Raw genomic sequence first — 24,361 nt, 5'->3', positions numbered from 1 at the left:
AGTTTCTCACTTCTTTCTTTAAAGGAGCTGAAATAGTTTGGTTTGGAGAATGCTATCAACACTGTTTTATTTAAATAAAACTGGAAGCATGCAAAGACTTGAAATAAACTATATTAGCAGGAAGAAGAGGGTACAATTCTAACTTGTTAGAATGCAAGTCTAATTCATTATAAATCAAAGTATTTTTTAAGTTGAACATACATAGCAATGAAATATTGCTATTGAATGTTCAAATTGTTGCTTTACATTACTTAATCATTCCCATGTGCTTTCTATTGGATTGAACTGAACGCTGATTCGTTTTCTGCTGGCGGCGTAACTTTTAAGAAGATAAATTAATATAGTACAGACAATGGTGTAAATGTGATTGCTGGTAAAATCCTGGCCAATTAGTTTGAACTTTTCTCCTTAAAACAATTAACGTGTCTGACTTGTAACCAGGTTGCATATACCCAAGAGTTGCTGATGCATTGATTGTGGCACAATATCAGATTTAATTAAGTCTTTTTGGTTGCAAGGTTTAAAACGTGTTGTGCAAATTCAGTAATGGGTCTTTCAGTCTTTCCATATGCTGTATTGATAGTTCAGGTGATAACAGACTCCCTAGTATGTTGATCTCTACTTGGCATGAGTTGCCTGTGGGGAAGCTGGTCAGATGCAATCTGATTCAGCCCATCCACGTGCAAAATGCTACCAATCATACTTATTCGATCATTTCCAACGATAAATTTAACTGTACATTTTGTTTGAAGGCTATTGATGACTGTAGACAATCATGGAAGGTAAGTAAAAATAGACTTTTTTTGGTTGCTCTTTAATATGAGGTTGAAGCATTAAAAATAACGTACAACGGATTCTTTTGTTGGTACAATTATATGAAATGTTCAATAATGTAATTTATAAATTTTCTTTTGAATTAGACGTGCATCACAATAACCTTGTTAAACTATGCCCCCCCCCCCCCCCCCCCCATCCCAGTCTACAGCTCATTTTTCAATAGAAAAACTCTCTCAAACACATTTTGTATGTATTTCCAAGTTGTGAAATAGAAAATGGAAGTTACAATTGGGGCACACTTACAGAAAATTGGTGCCCAGAAACATATCGACTCTTGGAAGAAAGGCTTTTTATTACAGAGATTGAAATAAACCAATCCCAAGTAGAAGGCAGTATTCAGTGATATGAAATAAAAAAAGGAGAGAATGCACATTGCATCAAAATGTAGGAAAATTGATTTGCTGAATTCATTGTGCTGTCCTCTTGTGTTGTTTGACACCTGAAGTAAAAAAAACAATAAAATAGTTTCAAGCCTGTAATGAAATCTTAAAGGATTGAGACTTCATTCTGCTGAACTCTGAAGCGAAAAGTTCAACTTTAAAGCTCATTCTCACTATTTCCTTTGGTCCTTTCTCCCCAAACTACTGTTGCAAACAAAAAAAATTCCCTCCCCCCAAAAAAAGACTGTAAACAATTGGGTTGTTTTGGACTGGAAATGTTTAGACAATGCTAAATAGAAATGTGAACGTAGGTACTGATGATGAATATATTGTGATTTTTTTGTATAATAAATTTAGCAAATACAGACTTAAATGTAAAATTTTCTGTTTTCAGCTATATACAATTATGACTCCAGAGAAGAAGTGGAACTTGCACTGGAGATTGGTGATACAGTGCACATACTGGAGACCTATGAAGGCAAGTACAAATGCTGTATTTGAGGAATCTAAAGTTTAAACTTGTAGTTGGTATTTTCAAAAGTTTGGGACCGTAAGCCACTTGCTGTTCTTCTGTGATTGAATCTTGTAGCTTATAGAGTCACTCAAAGGATCAAACTGACTTGGTTTCTAGAAATGTTTCTATCTCTTGCTTTGTAGCTTTGTGCCAAGCAATGATAAGCTAAGGGTTCACATCTGCAGTATTTACTTCTCAGCTTCAACTGCTCTGTTGTAGGGATATAGAATAGAGAGAAGAGTTATCCTGGACCTTCGCTCACTCTGCTCAATGCTGGTCATTGAGTTCTATCAGCTGAGCATTGACATCAACCAACTCTGGAGTATTTGAAGACTTAACCTGGGATCTTTTAGATGCGTATGACTTAGCTTTACAAGATCTTGACCTGCTGAGGTATCAGGGAGCTTCCAAGTAATAAATGTAACTATGTCGGAGGAATACTGTTGAAATCAAGTGAAAGTGCTATTATGCACCTTTAGGCTGTTATGTGAAAGTGGCCATTATGCACCTCTTGCATGGTAGAAGTTAATTCATTAATTAATTGTTAGAGAACATCTTATATTGTCCTTTGGATGTGTAATAGTTTGTTTAGAACACAATGGGTTCTGCATGCTGTTTATTCAGTTGCTCTGGTGTGAGTACATGGTGGAACATTAATCATGTCTTTAAATTTTGGAATACTGTGTACTTCTGTTAAGTGTTTCACAGGTGTGAATTCATTAATTTATTATTTCTCACATCTGAAACATTCTGTAGGTGACTCATTTACAACCCAGCCCACAGAACAATGCACAATTTTGAACATCTGCTTATGTTTCATGTTAAATTTGTAAATTTCTTTGTTTCTAACCTGAGTTGACCCATAATTGAATAATGTGAGAATGCTCATTCATAACAAAACCCCCCATGGACAGTGTAGAAACAGTGATTTATCATGCTTTCATCCAGAGCCAGAAGCAGGCTCTACCTCCTTTGCCTCATGTTGTTTATCTTCACATTGTCGAGCAGTAAACTACGATTGATGGATAAGATACAACCCGGCATGCTTAATGCCCTAATTCTATTACTTGCAGCTTGTCTCCCGAAACTTTAGTATTAAAGCAAAATCAAGCAGTGTGTCCCTCATTTGAAGAAGGCTTGGAATTGATTTCGAACCTCACCTGATCAAACATCTTTGGATACAATGCAACATTGAAGCTTAATATAATTTTACTATTTTGTTTAGGCTCTACTAATTCCACTTAAAGGATATTATTCCTGTCAAACAGTTTAGTATTATTACTAGAAATGTAAAATTCACCTCGAGATGTCCATTATTACACTGTTATGCATTGATGTATTCTAATGTCTAAAATCCCAGTATAAATTCTTACAAATTATTGTCTCTTCCAATCAATCTGCAGCATCTATAACTTTAACATACACATTTCTCAAATTCTAAATGGATCTTGGCAGTTTGCCCTTTCCAAATGTGTCCACATGGCATACTAAGTATTACAGAGATGTCTGTTTTGTACTGTGGTGGGGAACTTGTTTTTCAAAGTCTAATTTCTACACCCTATCTCTCCCTAAACCCGTACCATGCTTCCATCCCTGCCAAGAGTATAGGCAGGAGACTTGTTCCCAGGCTGCCTCCAGTATTGCTGCTGTATTTTGCTTGCTAGAAGGTGTACAAAAGCAAGCCATTATTTTTGAGTGTTGCATTTTTATTATAATCCAATCTCTTGCTTCATTTGGGGGGGTGGGGGGTGGAAAACACCTGGCTTCTTTCATCTCCCTGCAATGCAGCTGTGATCATGATGAATTATTGGTGTAAACATCCTGTGCCAAGAGTGAATTTGGAACACTTGTGCCATTGTGCTGTTCTTCATTGTGTCTATTTTAGAATTCAACAACATCAAAAAACATTTCCAACTGACCCCCTCCCAAGCAATGGAGAGCAGACATTGTAAACTGAGCATCCTCCTCTTTATCACCATATTGTATTCCTGGCAGTATAACCATACAATAGGATGTCCGTGTTGTGACTTTCCTAGACTTTGACCTCCATGCTAAAGGTCCTGTTCGTATACAGAATGTTAGTTTTACATAATTAATAGCCCAAGAATGCAGTCAGCTTCAAAAGAAAACGCCATGTGTTTTTATGCTTCAGAATGAATATCAGTAACAAAGAGCTGACCTTGAAATGCTTTATTGAGGGCATGGATCCGTCTGGATTAATTTTAGCAATTAAATGCATTTGAAATTCCAAGCACATTTTGAGAATGCTGGACTGGATGTGGATTAATAGGTGCTTCTATGCTAATGACATGCTCCACATGCTGTTTCAGAATTTTGTTTCTTTCAGAAGTTTCCTGATTTATTTGTCTTTTTAAAAATTAAATTCTCTATTTGAGATGTTAAGTAAAGATGTGGTTTAGTGGAGTACTTTACACTAACTGTTGACCTTGGGTGCTATATTTTGTTCTTTAATTCATGAATGTAATAAAATCCATCAAAGCTAAGCTCACAGACAGCTGTCCAGAGTGCGCTCCTGTTATAGAACAATGTCTAAGTAGCCAAATCTGTCTTAAATACACTCTCGGGGGATTGGGCCAGAGTGGCCTTTTTTTTATAAGGGTGGCATCTGAGTAAAGGTTTGTTGGTGTGTGAAGTGAACACACACTGAAGGGGCTATTCCAGAGTGGTTGCTAACAGGGGGTGGTTGCTGTATGGAAGTGGTTGCTTGACCAGTTTAGTATTTGCTGTTTTCTGGAAGAAAGAATTAAAACCCATCAGTTCTTTCATAGAATCACAGAATTATACAGCACAGAAGAAGGCCATTCGGCCCATCGGGTCTGTGCTGGCCTTTGAAAACAGCTATCCAAATCAATCTCACTCCTCTGCTCTCTACCCATAGCCCTGCAAACTTGTCCTCCCCAACTAATTATCTGCTTCTTTCTTAAAATTTGTTATTGAATCGGCTCCCATCACCCTTTCAGGCAATGCATTACAGATCCGAACAACTCGCTGTGTGAAATTGAAGCATTTGTTGTTGCTTATTTCTTGTATGACGTTAGTCTGAAGGTGGTGTACAGTGGAATTCTATCCTATTAGCCATTTGGCTTGCTGCACTAATAAAAGCCTGTTTTATCATTGGGTCATCATTTTGCCACTGACATTACTTGCTCCTTTGTTTGTGCACCACACAGAAAAGTCACGTCAGTGGTGACCTAATGATACGTAAGTCGGCAATTTTTTTTACCTAGCAAACAGACTAGTCCATGTGCTGGGTGTGAGCTGTCTGGCTGCAACCATACACAATGAATCTGGCAATCACCCCCCAGTTGCGCATGTTGGAATTTTATGAATCCCTAACACTGCATTATAACAGGACTCCAATGTATTTTGATGATTGATAATGATGCTCAGGTGAGCTGAGCTTGGAACTATGAGATAATATTGTGCTTGTGGTAATGTTGGATGAATAGGGAAGAGAAATGCGGAGCTAGGATATAATTGACACAGTGCTGTGTAAGTAATAACTGAATAAAGACAGAGCTGGAAATGTAATGAGCTTCTCTGAACTTGAATGGGAAGAAATGGGTTCAGATCACACAGCGAGGCAATATAGGCAATGGACTCTGCTTAGGCATTCACAATACTCTCTTTGATCACTTTTCCACCATTGCCTCAAGCTAGAAACTGTAACAACTGGTGTAGGATCTGTACATTCAAATCATATTTGCCTTTGATATTGATATGTCTTCAGGTGCTTTGTACAGTGACTAGTTATGTAGGGAAATGCTTAAGTTAGTCTGTGCTGCAAGTTGCAATGGTCAATTGATCGTTTTTGGTGAAAAATTACAACTGGAAAACTATCTGTTCTTCAAAATAGTCCACCAGAAGAGGGGAATGGAAGCACATTGATGAGGTTCTGCGAATTGCTGTGGGAATATTTCAGTAACTGAAATTTTGTCTTGGTTTCCAAACCCGGTTGAATTTAAAGCTAATTTTATCCATCTGTCCTAGAACTTTTTTAAAGGGATGACTTTTAATATTATTAAAGAGCCAGTTAATGTGACAACGAGTAGAAAGAAGCCAATGGACTAGTCTTGCGATTGTATTGCAAATACTCTGATGATTTAATTTGGATGCTGCTCAGAATGAATATCTTCAAAGGAGATTTATTAATTTGCAATAATACAACAACTTTCACAAATAGTAGTAGTTGGTGGTTCTGTTATATTTCTCTCCCAAACACCATATGACCTTTTTGAGGTGGTCAAAGGCCAGTTGATTTACTCTCCCAGCATCTTTCAGAATGGGTGTTTTCCTACAATAACATAGAAGAATTAAAGTTCACTTTATATTGTGCTTTCAAGGCCATTCCATTGGATCTTCCCTGAACTTTCACTTTGCCATTTTTTAAAGCTATTACAGTTGTCAGATCAGCTCTTCAATAATATTAAAAAATGAGTTTGTTATTACTTGCCAGTGGAGCACTACGCATGGTTTTAGTTATGGGGTTTGAACATCCACACATTCATGTTCCAGTAACCTTTGTGTGTCTTTATTTATGATGCAAACTGAAAAAAGACCTGAAGGTGAGGAGTTTGATCCTGGAAGTAAGTACTCTTTTGTCCTATTTTCTTTTTGATCGAGCTGCTTGTGTCTATCCATCCTAGGGAGGGTGGGGCAAAGGAGTGAGAAGGTAAGTGGGTTCTTCCTGGGGTGAAGCTTGTTGCAAGGTGACACACACCTGCTGAAGCTGTCTCAGTTTTTTGTGATTCAGTGTGCACGTCCACAGTATTTTAGGGCACTGTTGATTGATCAGTCTGCTTGGATCATCATTGGAAACATAGATATGCATTTTGTCCCTCTCATCTCCTCATAGCGCTGGAAGACTATGGACATAGGCAGAGAGAGTGTGTTTTACTCTGGAACTGGCCAATTCTCTCCCGTGACTAAAAACCTTTAGGATAACTACAGAATTACAAATGATATAGAAGAACAATATCATTTTGACTAATTAAGGCTTATCAATATAAGATTCAACAACAAATTTGTTCCAAGTGTAGTTATATGCATAAGCACATAGAAATACTGCAGTTGAAAACACCGTAACTAGACTCGACCTCCTGAAATATAGCCTTGACTATTTTAATGAAGTATGTAAGAATTGTGTTCAAAATTTGTGATAACTTTAATATTAATCGCATTTTTCTTTCTGCGTCTTGTTTTAGTCTGTATAGGAACGTACAGGATGGAGACAAAGATGATAGCTGCCCTTCTGATTGATTCCAAACATTTGACGGCTTTTTACATGTCCATTTAATTTATATAAAAAAATCACAGAATTGGGATGTGCTGTGTAAAGGTTATGCAAAATGCGATAAGTAGATTCATATGCAAGTTTTTAAAAATATATTTTTCTTTTTAAGGTTGGTTCAGGGGTTACACACTACGACGTAAGGTGAAAAAGGTGAGTGTTTTAAAATCTCTTTGCCAAGTTCTATTGATGAATACCGTAGGGTGTGCTTTGCCATTAATTTGATGCCATGTGACCTATATTTGAAGTGAGCCAACAGGTGATCCAAAAAAATGGTAAAATGATCCTGCAAACTGGAATATTGCATGAAAAGGTAAGAAGAATAAGAAGAAACCTATTTATCCTATCAGTCTTTCCTTGCAATTTAAGTGGTGCTCCATCTATTGTTTCCTGCACCAAGTAAATATTCCTATTTTAGTATGCTTCATCACCATTTCATATCACTGTGCTTGGGTGAGAACTTACTGTTCCATCCGTGTGGAGTCCTGTAGCTTAGTGGTTAGAGCACTCGCTTTGCAAGTGAGAGACCTGAGTTCAATTCCAGGCAGGTCAGGGCGAAACCTTGGGGAAGTTTCCTTACTCCACACAGAGCCTAATAATAATCCCTCCGAAACCAAAAACAATAATAAATTGCTCATTTTCAATCCATGACTGTTTGTGGGACATTGCTGTGCGCAATTGGCTGCCGCATTCGCCCACAAATGTACAGTCAATTCACTTTACAGTATATTCTGTGAAGCGCTTTGGGACCTCTAGAAGACGTGAAAAGCGCTATATATCAAATGCAAGGATTATTATTATTATTATTATCGGATTGTAATTTTATCTCTTTGTGCAGCACAAAGAATATCACCAAATTTATCAAAGAAGTTCCCTTTGTGGTTCTGAAACAAAAATCCAGTATCATCTTTGCACTTTTTAGGGTTTTTTTAACAGAACAATTGACTACATTCCAAATCCGGCCACCGATCATTTGAACTGAAGTGGAGGGGGGTAGTGGGGGAGAACAGGAAAATCAGATGTCAAATTGAAGTAGATATAAGTGCTCATAACAAGCACAACTTGTGGCTCTTAGTCATTGTTTGAACTATTTATTATTTATGAGGCATTTGGAGAGCACTCAAATTCACTGCACTTTATTTTATAAAGAAAATTAACTTGTGTTGCTTAGTAGAAGGGCATCAGTAATTCAGTTGCTGTAAGTATAATCATGTAAACTATGCAGTGAATGAAGATTGTACTTTTAAATGTAGTTTTATAATGTGAGGGTATATTAATATCTATGTCTGTCCCATTCTTAAAGCAAACTACATTTTATCTTAACATGTGCAGCTTAATATGTGCAGCTTTATCCTAGGGATACTTACTGTCTACATAAGTCTTTAAAGGTGAAAAATAGAGTTGACAACACTGTTTTTGCTTTTTTATATAAAAAAGTCAACAGGATTGTGCAATGTCAAGATGATAAGTAAATTTGAAGGCTGGCAAAGGAAATCATGAACGCAGGTCACTTGAGACATTTACAGGCCTACTTCACAGTTCATTAGTGTGCAAGTCTTATCCAATAGGGCTTCCTAAATGTCTTTTTTGTGTCTTCAAGTGACCATAAAGAGTTACTGAAATATGTGTCTTTGTAAATTGCTGTCTTTTTGGAGAAAGTACGTTTTGTTACAATGTATTAGCTGAGGGCCATAATGAAATTGTCCCATTGCAGCTTTGGAGCATTTACTGTGACATTTGATTAATTTGATGTCCTGGTTTGTTAATGAACACATTAATTTACGTGGAGGCAGACCATGTACTGCAATTTGTTTTTGAAGGCTAGTATTATGCATTCTCCAAGCACAGATCACAACAATTTTTTGAAGTATCATTTAAATTAAGAAGTGATAAAATGTCTCTTTTGATTAATTTTTTTTGTTTTTAGGGTATTTTTCCTGCTTCATATATTCACCTGAAGGAAGCAACTGTCGAAGGAAAAGGGTGAGTTATATAATTCGAACACGTAACAATGTTTTGTGGTTAGAATTGACTTTCATTATAAAACGTTGAAGTCCTGTCAGTTGTTGTTATGTCATTTGTTAGAGCACACACCTAGCTGCAGTAACGATGTTGTATCTTTTTGGGTTTGAAACTGAAGTTGTTTCAACTCCAAAGGATATGTTTTGCAGAAATGCAAATTAAGTGATACTGACCATATAAAACTGAATACTGTACATAAAATATAAATAAATTGGCAAGTCGTTTACGATTTATACTGTACCTATCAGAACCCACGTGAAATAAGAAGTGTATTTTCCGATAATTTTGAGCTAGGGCTGAAGGGATGAAATTCTCCTATGTTGGATAAAATGAGTTTGGGCAGTTTCAGTACAGTTTCTTTGTGTGTGTGTGCGCGTGCATGCTCACAGTGCAGAACTTCTCTGAATTTTAGCACTAAATTGACTGCTGCGTTTACGGAGGGCACAATGGATGATGTGAGAAATGAAAAATGTCAAACTGTTTGCAATGGCCAAATTCACTTTGTTTTGGGGGCAAGGAATAAGGATTATGTGCTGCTCCAAACCTATGCTGCACAATACTCAAAACTGTGTGGCATGCCGGTCACTATAAACTGGATCTGTATATTCCCAGAAGCAGCCTTGTTAAAAAGGCTCTTAGCGTAAAACTTAAGGAGTAATAAAAGCAATGTTTGTGGACATTGCTGGTTTTTCAGAGACTGAAAGCAGCATTCTAATGGGAGAGTCTTGGGATTTGTGGAACAGCTGCTGTATTTTCTTTCATGTAATTGCCTATATTAGACTTTGCTAATTACATCCCTACATTGATCTTTTTCGATGTAGACCTCAACTGATTTAATCATCTAAAACATGTGTTTGCTCTAATTGTGGAAGAAATCTTGGACTGCTCCCCTTAATGTCAGATCGTTTTGACCAAACATTTTTCTTTCTCCTTGCCCCTCCTCCATACCTCAATTCTTAACTTTTCACGAATTGAATACAGTAGCCATTTCCTGAGAGAGTCTTTGAGCATTTATCTTAAATTCCTGGTCTGAATACATAAAACACACTTTAGCTTAAAGTGACTTTAGCTTCTTTCCCTCATTTCCCCACATTTCTGAATTTTATTGGAACTGAGAACATTCCTGTTGGTCTTCCCAAGCTCCAAACATGTCTTCCTATATGCACTTTTGCTTCGTTAATCTCTTAAAATTAGGAATTTCCTAGTTTCATTTTTTCCCAGGATGTCGAGACTGGAAATCCTTGGCTCCTACTTAATTTTAAATGTTATATATATATATATATATATTCCATCTTCCTTCAGTCTACAATGTTTTTAAAAACACAAACAGAAACACTTAGCTACTGATTCCTGAATTCTCATTAGCATCAGCCTTTCCCCAGCATGTTTTCAGAATGGTAAATTTGCTCCTATAGACAAAGTGTACTTTTGATGGAGCACAGCCGTCCAATGGTCAATTTGATTTCCATCTTATACTGCGACACGTTGTGAAATAAAAGGAACGAACAGAACAATACAAAACTAAAGAAGCAGTCTGACTTATTTCTTATCTCGCACCATTTCATCGTAAGTCCCATTGTAGATTGTTGAAAAGTATTGACAAAATTACACACATACACAAAAAGACTAGTTCAAGGCTTTGCTTCAAGAATAGTGCTATTTATTGGTAGAAATATAATGAAATGTTACAGGCATTGCAATGTATATATGAACACAAAGAAGCTTTGTGCCATCTTCAGTATTTTTAAGCTGGTGTATCTATTTAGCCCTGTCTAACTCACGGTGTTGAAATAATTGGCCTCAGTTCCCTTAAGAGGCTGTTGACTTTGTATGTAATTGCACAAAATGTGCTTTACAATTATATGTAACTATGTGAACGTTAGATAATCGTAACGCACAGCTTCATATGGCACTAGTTATCAATTGATTAACTGTTGATGTAGGACTGCTTTGCGATTTGGTGCTGATAGCTCTTTGCCTTCACCCTTCTTACATCAGCTGGGCAAATCTATCACATTGAAGGTCAGTAAAGTTCTGACGGAAGAAATTCAGTAGGCAGCCAATAGATAAAATACTGCACACCTAATTATCTAGCTCTCACCTGGGAAAAATAACATGTTTAATGTAGTATCTTTGCAGAATGGTGTCAGACAAAAATAATCCCTAGTCCATTGTGGGTTCCTCAGGAAAACTGAAGTAGAAATTGCATCACCTGATGCACTTGTTTCTGTGGTGACCTGTAATTTTTTTTATTCACAGAAAGGAAGGCCATGACAACGGTTGCATGTATGCCCAATTTTATTCTCATTGAATTAGTAATGTCTACGCGAATGATTATTAGTATTAACATTGTGCAATACCAGTATTCAATTCAAAATCATTTTATAGTCGATTCGCGATGATTGCTTGTGTATTTGTAAGAAAAATGCATGTGCTTGGCTGAATTATTTTTTCTACAATTACAGAAGAATCTTAACTTGTCATAATCAAACATGTGTTCAAGTTTTTTTATGAAGGGTTTCTTTTTCTTACTACATGCTGTGAAATTTCGGTGGCAAAATTATGCATGTGTATTAGAGTACATGTTCCTGACAGTTGACTGAAGTGTGGTCTTGGGTTTAGGCAAATATCAAACAGAGAACTGTTAGATTTTAGAAGATCATGTGAGGAGGAGGGGATTGGCAGTTCAGAATTCAAGTTGTTAAAAATGGGTTTAAAGTAATCCCATCTCTTTTGGAAATTAATTGGTTTATTTTTAGCAATATAATATAGTGTCATTCATTTTATAACTTGGAGGTAATAATGTTTTGTGAAAAGTAAAGTGCCAATATGATTTTTCCAGAATTGCGCTAATTTGTTTTAGAACAATTGGAAGCTATTTGGAAATCTATTTTCAGTTATGAATCTTTGAAATAAATACTTGCTGTCACTAGGCATATTTAGTCTTTATTATGGAAGAATTACACTTATTTTGTGTAATACTCTTAATTTATTATCTCAAATTACTCCCACTGTCATCCATTTTAGCCTAGTCTATTTGCATATTGCAATTGAAGGATTTGATCCAATCTTTCTTCCAAAGCTACAATCTATAAATTTACATATGGGTTTAATGCTCACCAGTAGTTCCGTTTCACCAGTCATAAAGCAACAACACAAGATTGCTCCCACGATACACAGCATATAATCAGTTTGATTTGTCAGATATGCCGTAAATACTATAAATGGGTTCAGCAGTCTCTAAGGAGATGAGTGACTGATGGCAGACTTTATTTGCAGTGCCACATCTCGTGGAGAGGGAAACTTTGAAATCATTCATTTATACGAATTTGTATATCTTTTAAATATGAAAAAAATAAAATGGGAGCTACATATTTTGGTATACTTGAATTCAACCATGTGTTGCTGTGCTGAACCTTTGGACTTGGTTAACTCTCTGTGGTCAATTTTGTTTATGCAAACTCCTGTTTGCTATGAGGTAAAAACCTCAGTATTGCTGTTGCCTGACTATTAATGATGCTGATCATTTTACCAAAGCATCTATTAAACTGCACTCGTTTAATGAGTACTTCAAGTCATGAATAACAAATAAGCGCAACGTTTTAAAAGGACTACCATACACCAGCGACACCAATCAAAATGTAAATGAATGCTGTCAAACCACATTTTGCCCGAGTGTAAATGCAATAAACTCTGGATAACATGACCCTGGCTTAAGGTGTCACTGTCACTTAATGCTGTCAATATTCTGGCTGCTCCTCATGCAAAATATTAAAAAGGGACTTTGCATTACTTGTCCCTCCGCTTAACACGTAACTTGATGCATTCTAGAAATTCATCCAAAAACATGGTGTTTTGCATCGCAAATCCTATCCTATGGCTGGTGTGGGCGCTCAGCGGAGGTTGGGTCCGCATGCTCAGATGCATTGCAGAGGCCTCTAGTCTATTGGAGGTCCTCTCCAAAACCTCCATTGTCCCTACCAGGCAACAGACCAAAGGCCTCTGTGATACATCTGAGCATGCACACCCAACATCCCCTGAGTACCTGCACCAGTTGCAGCATCACAACACCACCTTGTGGCCCTGGAAGACTTGTGCCTAACTCGCCACTCTGGATAGCTTGCATTTGAGCCCACTTCCCTTAGAGTGACGAGTTACCTGATGTTTCCTGTGTTGGTTTGTGCCATTTTTTTTAAAAAAAAGACCACTTTCAACTCCTGAACTACTATATTAGGAACATTTTTTTAAAAAAAGAAAACAATTGGTTTATGCTCAATAATGAAGGCAACCAAAACTACTTAGAACATTGTAGGAAAGGCTTTTTATGGTTTTGAAGTTGGTTATTCCATCTACAGTTGTTTGTTCTATCAGTGGATCCATATACAGCTAACATAGTGAGATATCCCACATCCATTCAGTGTTCTGTACTGTAAAATCTCCTGTCAATTTTTCATAGTAATATTGTATTGCCTGTGAATCACTTTTTTTCCCATTACATTATCTGTAATGGATGCAAACACTTAATATACCATGAAGAACGATTCATGACTTCCATTTATCAGTCACAGCATCAACATTTCAGGCTGCACTTGTATTGCATAAGTGCATTTGAAAGGTTTAAGTCCTGGTGCAGGAGGTTGATTCTCTAACAGCTGGATCAGCTGAAGAATTGTGCATCTCCAAGCTTAGACACATAGAAACAGGAGTAGGCCATTCATTCCATTGAGACTGTTCCGCCATTCTATAAGCATCTGTAAAATGTTGTGATTTGCAACAGTTTTCCTGACAAATATGCATTTCTGTGATTTAGTCAGGTCTATACAGCAAGCAAGCAAGAATCGCTCTCTTTTCTCTTCTTCCCCCTCTATATGGACGTACACACACACTACATTGCGGTCTGCAAGGGTGGATTATGGATTTTTGGTGGCAACTGGGGTCAAAAGCATGACACTTGCAATTGGATTCACAAATATTAGATAATATTAAATAATAAATATTAAATAATAACAAATATTATTATTAAATATTAGGTGGTGGGGAGTAGAGCGAAATCCGCTTCAATGCAATGCACTCCAGGATGATACATTTCTGGTTCCTGGCAGGATTCAATATTTGCGAATCCAGTTGTGAAGAATGAGCATTTGTACCCACTGTTTTATTGCAGTTGGGAGGTGGAGTTCATAGCCTCTAGAGATAGCACTTATCTGATTTTAATCCATGGTGCTGCTGTGAAAATTCGAGGTTTCCATATTGCAATGCTATTAATATGTCTGTCCTGGTTTGGAATCTTATTAGGGATATTTGGAAGAGTCACTTTAATTTATCTAAATTTTTTAACATTTTAAATCATTTTAGACATCTCTTGAAGATGAATGAAGATGTTAGGAGTTCAAAACAAAAGGGAACTATGAATTTAATTGTACTGATTTTTATTTTCTTCAAGGCAACATGAAACAGTTATCCCAAATGAGCTTCCACTGGTTCAGGAAGTCACAACAACCCTTCGGGAATGGTCTGCCATATGGCGGCAGTTGTATGTGGTAAGTAAAAATATATCTTATGATGAGTTTTATTCCTGTGCTGAGTTAGGGATACTTCAATGCATATTTGACATAGCATGGGAATATATTGTTGACAATAATTACATTTGTTACAGCCCCTTACATGTTGAAACATCTCAACGTGTTTCAGTTTTGCTGTAAAATGTAATGACTATATATGTAGCTGCCAATTTGCACACAGACATGTCCCACTAATAGAATGAATTGAATGACAAATGTATCTGCAGGATGGTCATCCAGGGCATCAGGAGAAACTCCCCTTTTTCCATTTATGTTACAGGATCTTTAACGTTTGCCCGAACAGGCACAGGTGGGACTTAGGGTTAAGGTCTAATCTGAAAGGGCAACAACTCCGACAATGCAATATTTCCTCAAGTATTGTGTTGGGGTTATCTGTCTGGTTTGTGAACTCAAAGCCCTGACATAGGGGCTCAACACATAATCTCGGATTTTCTAAAATTTTTGGTTCTTCTTTATTTTTCTTTGCAAAATCTTCGGAAATAGGAGAGGAAATTCCTTCCAAAATAATTGCAACTGAAGTACATTTTGTAATTTGTACTTTTGTGCATGAAACAAGAAAAATGAATCCTGCTTATATTTATAATTTTGATCACTTCAGCACTGCTGTTTCGTCTCTTACTCTGCATTCTTGACATTCTGCTGTTACGTTCATTCCTCTTAGTTTACTTTTTTGTTTTGGTTCTCGAGCCTTCTCTCCCTTTGTTCATTTTTGTCTTCAGTCCACAAGTGTGTTCAAGATAATGTGTGCACTTGTTGCATTAAAATGGAAATCCTTATGATTTTTGGAGAAGCTGCAGAGAAATTCGGTAGCGATTGTCATTTGTGGAGCACTAGAAAGCTTATTAGAAACTGACGTTTGTTGTATTTTTCTTATAATAATAATCTTTGCATTTGATATTGTGCTTTATCATGTCTTTTATACTTTTGTGGGTGAAACGCGGCAGCCAATTGCACACAGCAGTGTCGCACAAAACAGTTGTGGATTTTTTAAGGGATTATTACCATACTGAAGGGAGTGAAGGATTTTTTTTTATATTCATTGTTTTTTTTCTTCCAGTATTTGTGCAATATCCAGACCTCCTGTGTAGATTTACATGCTGTTTAACATTGCGAAGGATGTATTTTCAGTTTGAATTCTGAACGCATTGCTTGTTTTGAATTTCTTTGCAGCTCCTTACTAGATTGCTTTTATGTAGCACTTGCCGATTTCTTGCTTAATAACAACGAAAAAAATCAACTGATTGATATTCTGTCCCTTCCTTATCTTCACACCAGTAACAAATGGCAATAGTTTCTACTGAGCATGATGTTTATTCAGCTACAATTTTGGATGTATTGCAGTGAGTTGTCGTACCATGTTATTAAAATCTTGTATATAAATCCCTTCCCAATTTTACACTGAGGCAGGACAATCCTGGATTGATACAAACTTTGTAATCTGAATATACAATTGCAACACTTGTACCCATCTTTAACAGAACAGGTTTCCTGCTTTCCTTTCAATGTATTTCTGAAGTTTTATGCGAGCATGTCTATGTTTCTTATTTCAGAACGACAACCGAGAGATGTTCAGCCGAGTTAGACATATGATGTACGATCTTATTGAGTGGCGATCGCAGATTCTTTCTGGAACGCTCCCGCAAGATGAGCTAAAGGAACTGAAGCAGAAAGTCACTGCCAAAATAGATTATGGCAACAGGTCTGTTTGACTGTGTTAAATAATCTGCTAATTAAACTGAGCAATTATTATTTCAGATGAACGATATGGTTCTTTAGCATTGCTTGTGGAAGTTTGAAGTGTGAGTGCCTCATCATTGAGTCTTTAACCGGATGAGGAAAGAGGCTGAATTGAGGATTAATTTCATAACCACATGCAATTTTAAAATAAAATAGCTTTGTAGAGAATGGAATTCCATTCGTTTTTAGAAAAGATTGTCTAGCGCTCCAGGACACTACCCCGCGTGAAGGGCGCTGTGTAAATGCATGTTGTTGTTGTTGTGTACCTCGTTTAACCATTGCTCCTTAGGTTTTTTGTTGAGTTAAATGTCCTCAGGATGTAGCAGGGAGAGTACTTAAAACAGAAGGCTAGTTGCTTCCCTTCCCTTTTAAACAACCGTACAAGAATGATGTACCTTAACATTCATTTAACAGTGATTGCAATACTTTTTGAGTCAATAACCCACTGGCCACTGTTGAACATTTATAAAAGTCAAAACAATCCTTTCATAAACGTGTGGGTGTATTAAGGTTGGTGATTATAACTGATACATTACAACATAAAAGTAACAATAACGAATAAAGTAACACCATGGTGAAATAGATAATACTATAAATTAGCAATGGAGTGATATAAAGGAGGTCAGTTTTAAACAAAGGCAAGTAAAGAAACAAGACAGATTATTTGGCATTCATCTATAACTATGAATATTACTCTTTCACAATGCAGTTGTTTATGAAATCTGAAGTTTTTGAAATCTATAAGAAATTTCCTGAGCTATTTGAGTTTTCTGGTCTTTTGAGTTTCCAGAAAACATCTCGTCATCAAATATTCTGATTGGAGACGAGTGCAGATCATGTCCAACAGGTGCACACTCAATACAAATGAAGGATTCTGTTTGGATGAAAGGAATGAACATAGAGCCAAGAGTTAAAGTGTTGGTGTATTATAAATGTTTGGGCGCCTTGTGCCAAGTCTGACTATTTGCCTAGCTCGTGCTATTTCATTGATTATTTACCCTTTTGCTGGTTGATTTTCAAATATTATCTGGATGTTCATGTATTGAGTTCCAAACTAAAGGTCTTCTGATTGTTATCAAAATAGAGTCCATTGATACCATTTTTTAATATATATATAATCAATAATTTGTTCCTGTATTTTAATATACTTATTTAAAACCTATTCTTCAACATGCATATAATCATCGAAGCGCTAATGACTTAGTTAACATGCCAGATTTTCCTCCAAACCCCATATGCATATCTTATTTTTTTAAAACCATTATTAGAATGCTAATATCCCAGTGGTACAATAACCTTGAGAAATATGCAGGGAATAGAGATAATCTCATCTCTATATAGCTGCGTGGAAAGCTGCTTTCAGCAATAAATTTACATATTAACAGTTGTGACAATGAAAGCAGACAAAAATTGATTAAATATTCTCAGTCGTTTCTCAGAAAGTGTTCAATGAAGAGCAGTAGAATACATGGGATAATTCCAAAAGTCAGGAAGGTCCAAGACTTTGTTTTAAGGACTGTGTGTTGCGATATTCTTGATTTGTTTGACCTGCGCATGGAGTATGATTGATTTTGCTGAATAATATTCAGAGGATACTTTCAATGGCACAATTAGTGGAAGTAGTTGTCTGGGATTGGTAGAGCCACTCTATTACTCTTTGTTCAGTTTTTTTTAAAAACAAAGTGGGTTTGAGCTGGGTTACCTTTATGACTGAAGATATTTTAAGCATAAATTGTGAGCAGCACATGAATTTTGTGGTCACATGTTTCTCAGAAAGTGAGTGGAGATTCTAAGGAACAATCTGCCTGAGCAGCTAATGTGCACTTAGCTGGATATTAGCTGTACAATTGCACATGTTGAATAAAATAACAACATGGGAGAAATCCATATTTCCTCCCAGATTAATCGTACTTATTTCTGGCCAATTGATGTGTTTGAAGGCCAGCCTTCTGTGCATATATGATAGCTGGATTCCGGGTTATCAGGAAGCTGCTGATGCCAATCACTCTGCATTGCACACTATCCACAAGATGTGCTGTAAAGTCACTTCCTTTGCCCCGCATGCAAGAAAAACAGCGGTGACCTGACAACCCATTTATTCGCATTTTGCTAATAACTTGGTTGATGAGATATTTGACCCAGGCTACTACACTATAAGCAAGAGTTATTTGTATAGATTACTACAACAATGCTATTCTGATTTAATTTCCAGAATTCTTGATCTGGACTTGGTGGTACGAGATGAAGATGGCAACATATTAGACCCTGACGAAAGCAGTACCATCAGTCTATTTAGAGCACATGAAATGGCATCAAAACAAATAGAGGAAAGAATACGGGAAGAAAAGGTAATTCTACTTTTTGACCACAGATGAGCTGTGTGCAAATTCCATCGGTGCAAACCCTTGTTGCTTGTGTCTGGGAAGCATTACTGTGTTCCTCAGACTGCAAAGCTATTTACAGTCATTTTAATTTTTTTAAACAATATTTCCTGCTTATTATGTTGACAGATATCTGGTTTTGGTTTGTGTTTAGGTAAGATTTAAAAATGAGTGTGAACATAGATATTTTTTAGGTCAGGGTATTAGGGGATACGGCAAAGGTGGGTAATTGTATTTGAGATACAGATCAGCCATGATCTTATAGAATGGCGGAACAGGCTCGAGGGGTTGAATGGTCTACTCCTGTTTCTGTATTTCTATGAACCATTTTCACATTATCCCTTGGAAATAAGGGAATGGGAGTTAAATACTGGGCATGGCGGCATGCAGAAATGGAAACTGTCAATCCAATTTCCTGATATCATTATTCTTTATAATTCCTTATCAAGGCCCTCATAAGTAACAGTATTGAAATATTTGTTTGTACCGTCAATTCAAATGGATTTTCATTAATGATCAAAATCCTCTAGTGGGGACTGAAGGATTTTAGGATAAATTCTGAGCCATATAAATGTCAATATAAAAGAAACCATTCTGAAAAAAATTCTTAACTGGCTCCAGCCTGGGTCAGGTTGGTCGAGCCAAGAATGTTGAAATGACGGCTGGGAGTTTTCAGTTAACTGATTGATCAGCAGCAGCAACTATACCCACTATAGATTTAAGGATAAAGCTAGGAGCAAGATTATTGGTTGTGTAGAAATTAATGACATTTCTTTGTACTGACGAAAATGTATAGAATTTATGTATGAGATACTGCAGGAGACCTAATCAGCTCTCAGTGATAAGTGACTGTTGATGACACTGAAGCTTTATTGCTTTTAAGTTGCCATCTGTTCTGCTTATGCAGGTGAAGTCCCGTAGCTCAGTGGTTAGAGCACTCACCTCTCAAGCGAGAGACCTGAGTTCGATTCCCGGCAGGGCACAGCCATGGGCAAGTTTCCTTACTCCACATGCCTGATAAAAATCCCTCAAGAAAAAAACAATAATAATTTGGTCACTCAATCCATGACTGTTTGTGGGACACTGCTGACACTGCTGTGCGTTGCAGTATATTCTGTGAAGCGCTTTGAGATGCCTAGAAGACGTGAAAGGCGCTATATCAAATGCAAGGATTATTTATTATTTTTATTCAGACAAACCGAAGAACAACAACAATAACTTGCATTTATATAGTGCCCTTCACTCGGGGTAGTGTCCCAGAATGCTTAACCTCCTTTGAACACAGGAAACAAAAAGTATTCACAGCTGTTGGTCAGATAAAACATGTTAATATTTTTGGCATCTCTCTGATTTAGGATCTTCCACACTTCAGATGTCCAAGTATAAATTGAACCCCATGTTTATTTTTTTTAAAAAAAGTTGTATACTTGGAAGCTTGTCTCACATATGAAGACAATGCAAGTTAAATTTATTGCAAGTATGGTGCCAGTCTCCATAACCTAGCAATGTGCCAATTTTGCTCATGCCAGTTCTGGTTTGTACGCAGTTGTTGTTTCCTGTAAATTATTCCATCTAAATTCACTACAAAAATCTAAATTGGGCAAATCCACTCATGTAGTACAATGAAATTTTGTGCTGGAATACTTTGTGCAATAATATTTTTCAATTAAACTTATTTCAAAAGATGTTTTTGTCCACGTTCAATGAAAAAAGATTTTCATAAAATGATAAGAACATAAGCTGGCTATATCTTGCTCAGTTTGGGGATTTATTTCAATGTGTGACCATTTTGGCTAGTACAGGGCTCTAAGTCGAGTATATTTATTATATTTGGTGCTAGATTTAACATGTTTGCACAGAATGGTGGATATGTGGAACACATTGCTTGTGAAAAAGTGGAAGCCGATATTGTCACCAAATTTAAGATGAAGCTTGGGAGTTTCTTTGTGGGGGAAAAAGAATTGTTGGCATGCAGATATAGACACTTAGCTGTCACCTTAAGCCATTTCCCTGAGTATGGCAAGTAGCTTTCCATTATTAAACTCTTGACTCCTTTCGTGGAAAAAAAGTCATCCAATAAACTGTCCCCTGAGGTCTAGACCAGGTTCAGCAAATGCTTAAACTGCTTTGTCTTTCACCTGCACTTGAGGGCAAGTCTTTATCAATGTAGCTTAATTCCTTTTTTATTGCAGGTTTTATTTGGAGAGCTGTAAAATCCCCTCTTGCCAGTAGATATCAAATTTGCTGAGGCAGTAAATCTGTTTTAATTGTCACTGCCCAATGTGCATGCTCTAGAGTTGAGCCATCTGATTTGTTTAGCAGTTAAGCATCCTCTTCATTGCTGCAATGATTTAATGTATGTGGCAACCCTGATTAATTGTACAAATGCTAGAATTAACCTGAGTTTGCTCAGTTTAATTTTTCAGTTGATAATGAATTGCCTTGCGGATGCACTAAACCAGAATTTTACTTCATTGTTTGGTGATGAGTGGAACTTGTTTTACAAAATAAAGTGTCATCCATAGAGTCTTGATTACTGGCGAAGCTGGTAGAGGGAACTAGTATTCTACCTTGGGGACAATGAAAGTTTATTTGTGATTTTGCTCACCCCCTCCAATTTGCTCACTTCACTCCCTTTTTTGAAGAATCTGCCATCTGTAAAGGAACAGCTACAAAATTAATATGATATTCTCCATTACTTTGCCCCAAGATGCTTTTATGAAAGATGTTTTAATGAGGCGTGGCTGTCAATTTGAAAACTTAATGTTGCAGCCACATTATGCAAGATCAGTAATTTTAAGCTCCATAGTACTGCAAGCTTTTCAGATTCATGCAAGGAAAGAAGATTGTGTTTATAAAAAAAATGTAACTCCTCATCTTTTATTATCTCCATGGGATAGTTCTGGTCTTGTTTGCCAGTCTGTCTGTGCTAGCGTAGCTTATGTAAATAAACTCTAGATTGCTACACAGATTTTCTGAATGAGTTCCTCAGAGACTGAACTATGAATTACTAGTTTAGGTTTGGCATGTTTTTGTAACCATAGACAAATAACTCTGGATATTTTATTAATCATGGACCCATATTGCTACATTCTGTGCAGGTTTAATATGTGGTTGGATCCGTGCTCACATTTAGAAAGTAACTCTTGCTTATTTTATTTGTAGTCACAGAAGCAAAATATTGATATAAATCGACAAGCCAAATTTGCTGCCACACCTTCCTTTGGTCTGTTTGTGACTCTGAAGAACGTTGTCTGCAAAATAGGAGAAGATGCTGAAGTCTTAATGTCTTTATACGACCCTGGTGAATCCAAGTTTATCAGGTTGGTGACGAGATTCATTTTGACAGGATGACTTACCGCTGCTTTAATATTGGAATTCTGTTTAGTTATTGGCATGGCGATTTCATGTACACTAAAACCCTGGCAAGCCAGACTAATGGAGCGAGATGCGGTCTGGCGAGCTGGAATTTCTGACTGTGTATTTACAATGCCGGTACCGACATTCGCCGGCTTTTATTCAGTGTTGATTAATGCCAGCATCAGCACCGTAGTTATTTGAATCCTGCGAGCTGAAGATAGCAAATAAGTAAATATCCCTGGTCCCTTCAGTCAAATTAGCAAGCACAGTTGGGGGGTGGACACACACTTAGCTAGTGGGCTGACGGGAGTTTATATACAGGCGAATGGAAATGAAAAAAAATTGGCTTTGGGCCCAGAGTTTTACTGTATTAATAATCTGTTAAGGAAGAACACTTGTATGTTCTGAGATTTCACAGCAAGTCCCTGAAATAGACTGTATTTTGCTCTTATAAATTTCAACGCAGCTTTGTAGATTTGACTGACATAAGGCTGAAGTAAAACATGCAGAAAATCTTTACTTCTGTGTTGAAATTTTATGTTTCAATATATGCATAATTTGTTTCTACTAACTCCTTTGAAAATAAAATGGGAGTGGAGAATTACCTTAATTATTCTTATTGTTATTTTGCAATTAAACTCTTAAGTGTTTTAACGTAGGAGTTTCTTGTGTATTGGAATTGCAGGCGATTCAAATTATACAACAGTCAGATTGTGAACATCATTATCATTTTCCTTCGTAAATAAGTGAATCTTATTTTTGAGCCTTAGATAAATAAAGATTGCTGTTCAAGGAATGTGAACTCATTATAAAACAAAAATGCATGCATTTAGAGCAAATCGCATTGCAATGTTTATGCGGTAGCCATCAACCAAGTGGAAATTACTCTGACCTCAATAGTTTATTTCTATAAAGCATTTCATATTATGATTTTATGATTGCTGATCTCTTTGCTAAATTCTGCAAACTATATTTGTGTACAATTGTGTAACATCCTTGCAAACTTTCACATGGATTGAATAGCACTACAGAGTGGTCAGTCGTATATTTCTTGTGTATATTTTAGCATTCAATTGTATAGAACCAGAATGGTTCTTGGCATGTCAAAATCCAAATTAAACATTCATGCACATTTTATTTAATTTACTGAAGGGAAGAGGAAGTAGTGAATAGAGGCAACGACTGATTAAAGTGAATGGAGGCAGCACTGCAGGCAATGGCAACTGTGTTTGAATTTGAAGCAATCTGTGTTTAAGTGACTTTTGTTTTCTTGCAGTGAAAACTACCTGGTTCGATGGGCAAGCTCAGGGCTTCCAAAAGAAATAGACCGATTAAACAACCTCCGAGCTGTATTTACGGTATTTTTAAAATATTTTTTATGATAAACAGCCATAGCTATTTATTTTCATCACACTTTACTGCAAATTATCTAGCTGGTTTGACTCCAGCAGTATCCCAAAACACACTTTGGGGTCCCCAAGCCTTGACTCTTGCCACCCTTCGCCTAATACTTTCTGGAATCAGGTAAGCAGGAGGTCGTCCTCCAGGGAGAGAGTTCGCATCCCATCAATCTGTCTCTGGGATTTCCATGTTTTGGTGGGATGCATGGAAATCTCAGCTTGGTCTGGATACTCTTAAGCACGGTGATGGGTTTGTGCAAGTGTCAGACACCCGGCTGATCAAAAAAAAATTAACTACAAGTTCTGCTTTTTCATTAAAAACTTTAGCTCTACTTTTTTTAATGAAATGTTGTATCATGTAAAATGAATGACTGGAATATCTCAATTTCTTACAGGACCTTGGCAGCAAAGATCTTAAAAGAGAAAAAATCAGTTTTGTGTGCCAAATTGTGAGAGTGGGTCGCATGGAGCTGAAGGACAATAATTTAAAGAAATTCACTTCTGGGCTGCGAAGACCCTTTGGAGTAGCAGGTAAAAAAGTATCTTATTAATCATTAGGATTATTTGAAGACTTAACAAAATAGTCATTTTAGTTTCTTTCTCCAGGCTCTCTTCAAATATTTAACTAGTATAATAAGCTTCTGGACTGAATGGTCTATAAAAGTATGCAACTGTTTCAAGATTTTCATGGTGGAGTCCTGTAGCTCAGTGGTTAGAGCACTCGCTTTGTAAGCGAGAGACCTGAGTTCAATTCCAGGCAGGTCAGGGCGAAACCTTGGGCAAGTTTCCTTACTCCACACAGAGCCTAATAATAATCCCTCCAAAAAAAACCAATAA

The 24,361-nt window shown here is 36.8% G+C and overlaps 1 protein-coding gene across 4 annotated transcripts in view; it reads left to right on the top strand.

The window, feature by feature from the left end:
• Positions 1-24,361, top strand: part of dock1 (dedicator of cytokinesis 1) — a 237,010-nt gene that overhangs the window by 25,772 nt on the left and 186,877 nt on the right. For 2 of the 4 annotated variants that reach the window (XM_042337073.1, XM_042337071.1), the window contains exons 2-11: positions 1,612-1,695; positions 7,155-7,195; positions 8,970-9,025; positions 11,324-11,350; positions 14,508-14,604; positions 16,197-16,345; positions 18,596-18,731; positions 21,930-22,087; positions 23,401-23,482; positions 23,920-24,055. In XM_042337073.1, coding sequence (XP_042193007.1) covers positions 1,612-1,695; positions 7,155-7,195; positions 8,970-9,025; positions 11,324-11,350; positions 14,508-14,604; positions 16,197-16,345; positions 18,596-18,731; positions 21,930-22,087; positions 23,401-23,482; positions 23,920-24,055 — 966 coding nt within the window. The remainder of the gene's footprint in view (positions 1-1,611; positions 1,696-7,154; positions 7,196-8,969; positions 9,026-11,323; positions 11,351-14,507; positions 14,605-16,196; positions 16,346-18,595; positions 18,732-21,929; positions 22,088-23,400; positions 23,483-23,919; positions 24,056-24,361) is intronic. The other 2 variants (XM_042337074.1, XM_042337072.1) reach the window with 1 other exon arrangement.

Source organism: Callorhinchus milii, unplaced genomic scaffold (assembly GCF_018977255.1).
Source record: "Callorhinchus milii isolate IMCB2004 unplaced genomic scaffold, IMCB_Cmil_1.0 Scaffold7, whole genome shotgun sequence".
Taxonomy (NCBI): domain Eukaryota; kingdom Metazoa; phylum Chordata; class Chondrichthyes; order Chimaeriformes; family Callorhinchidae; genus Callorhinchus; species Callorhinchus milii.
Note: the sequence above shows the minus strand (reverse complement) of the source record. Positions and strands in the feature narration are given on the sequence as shown.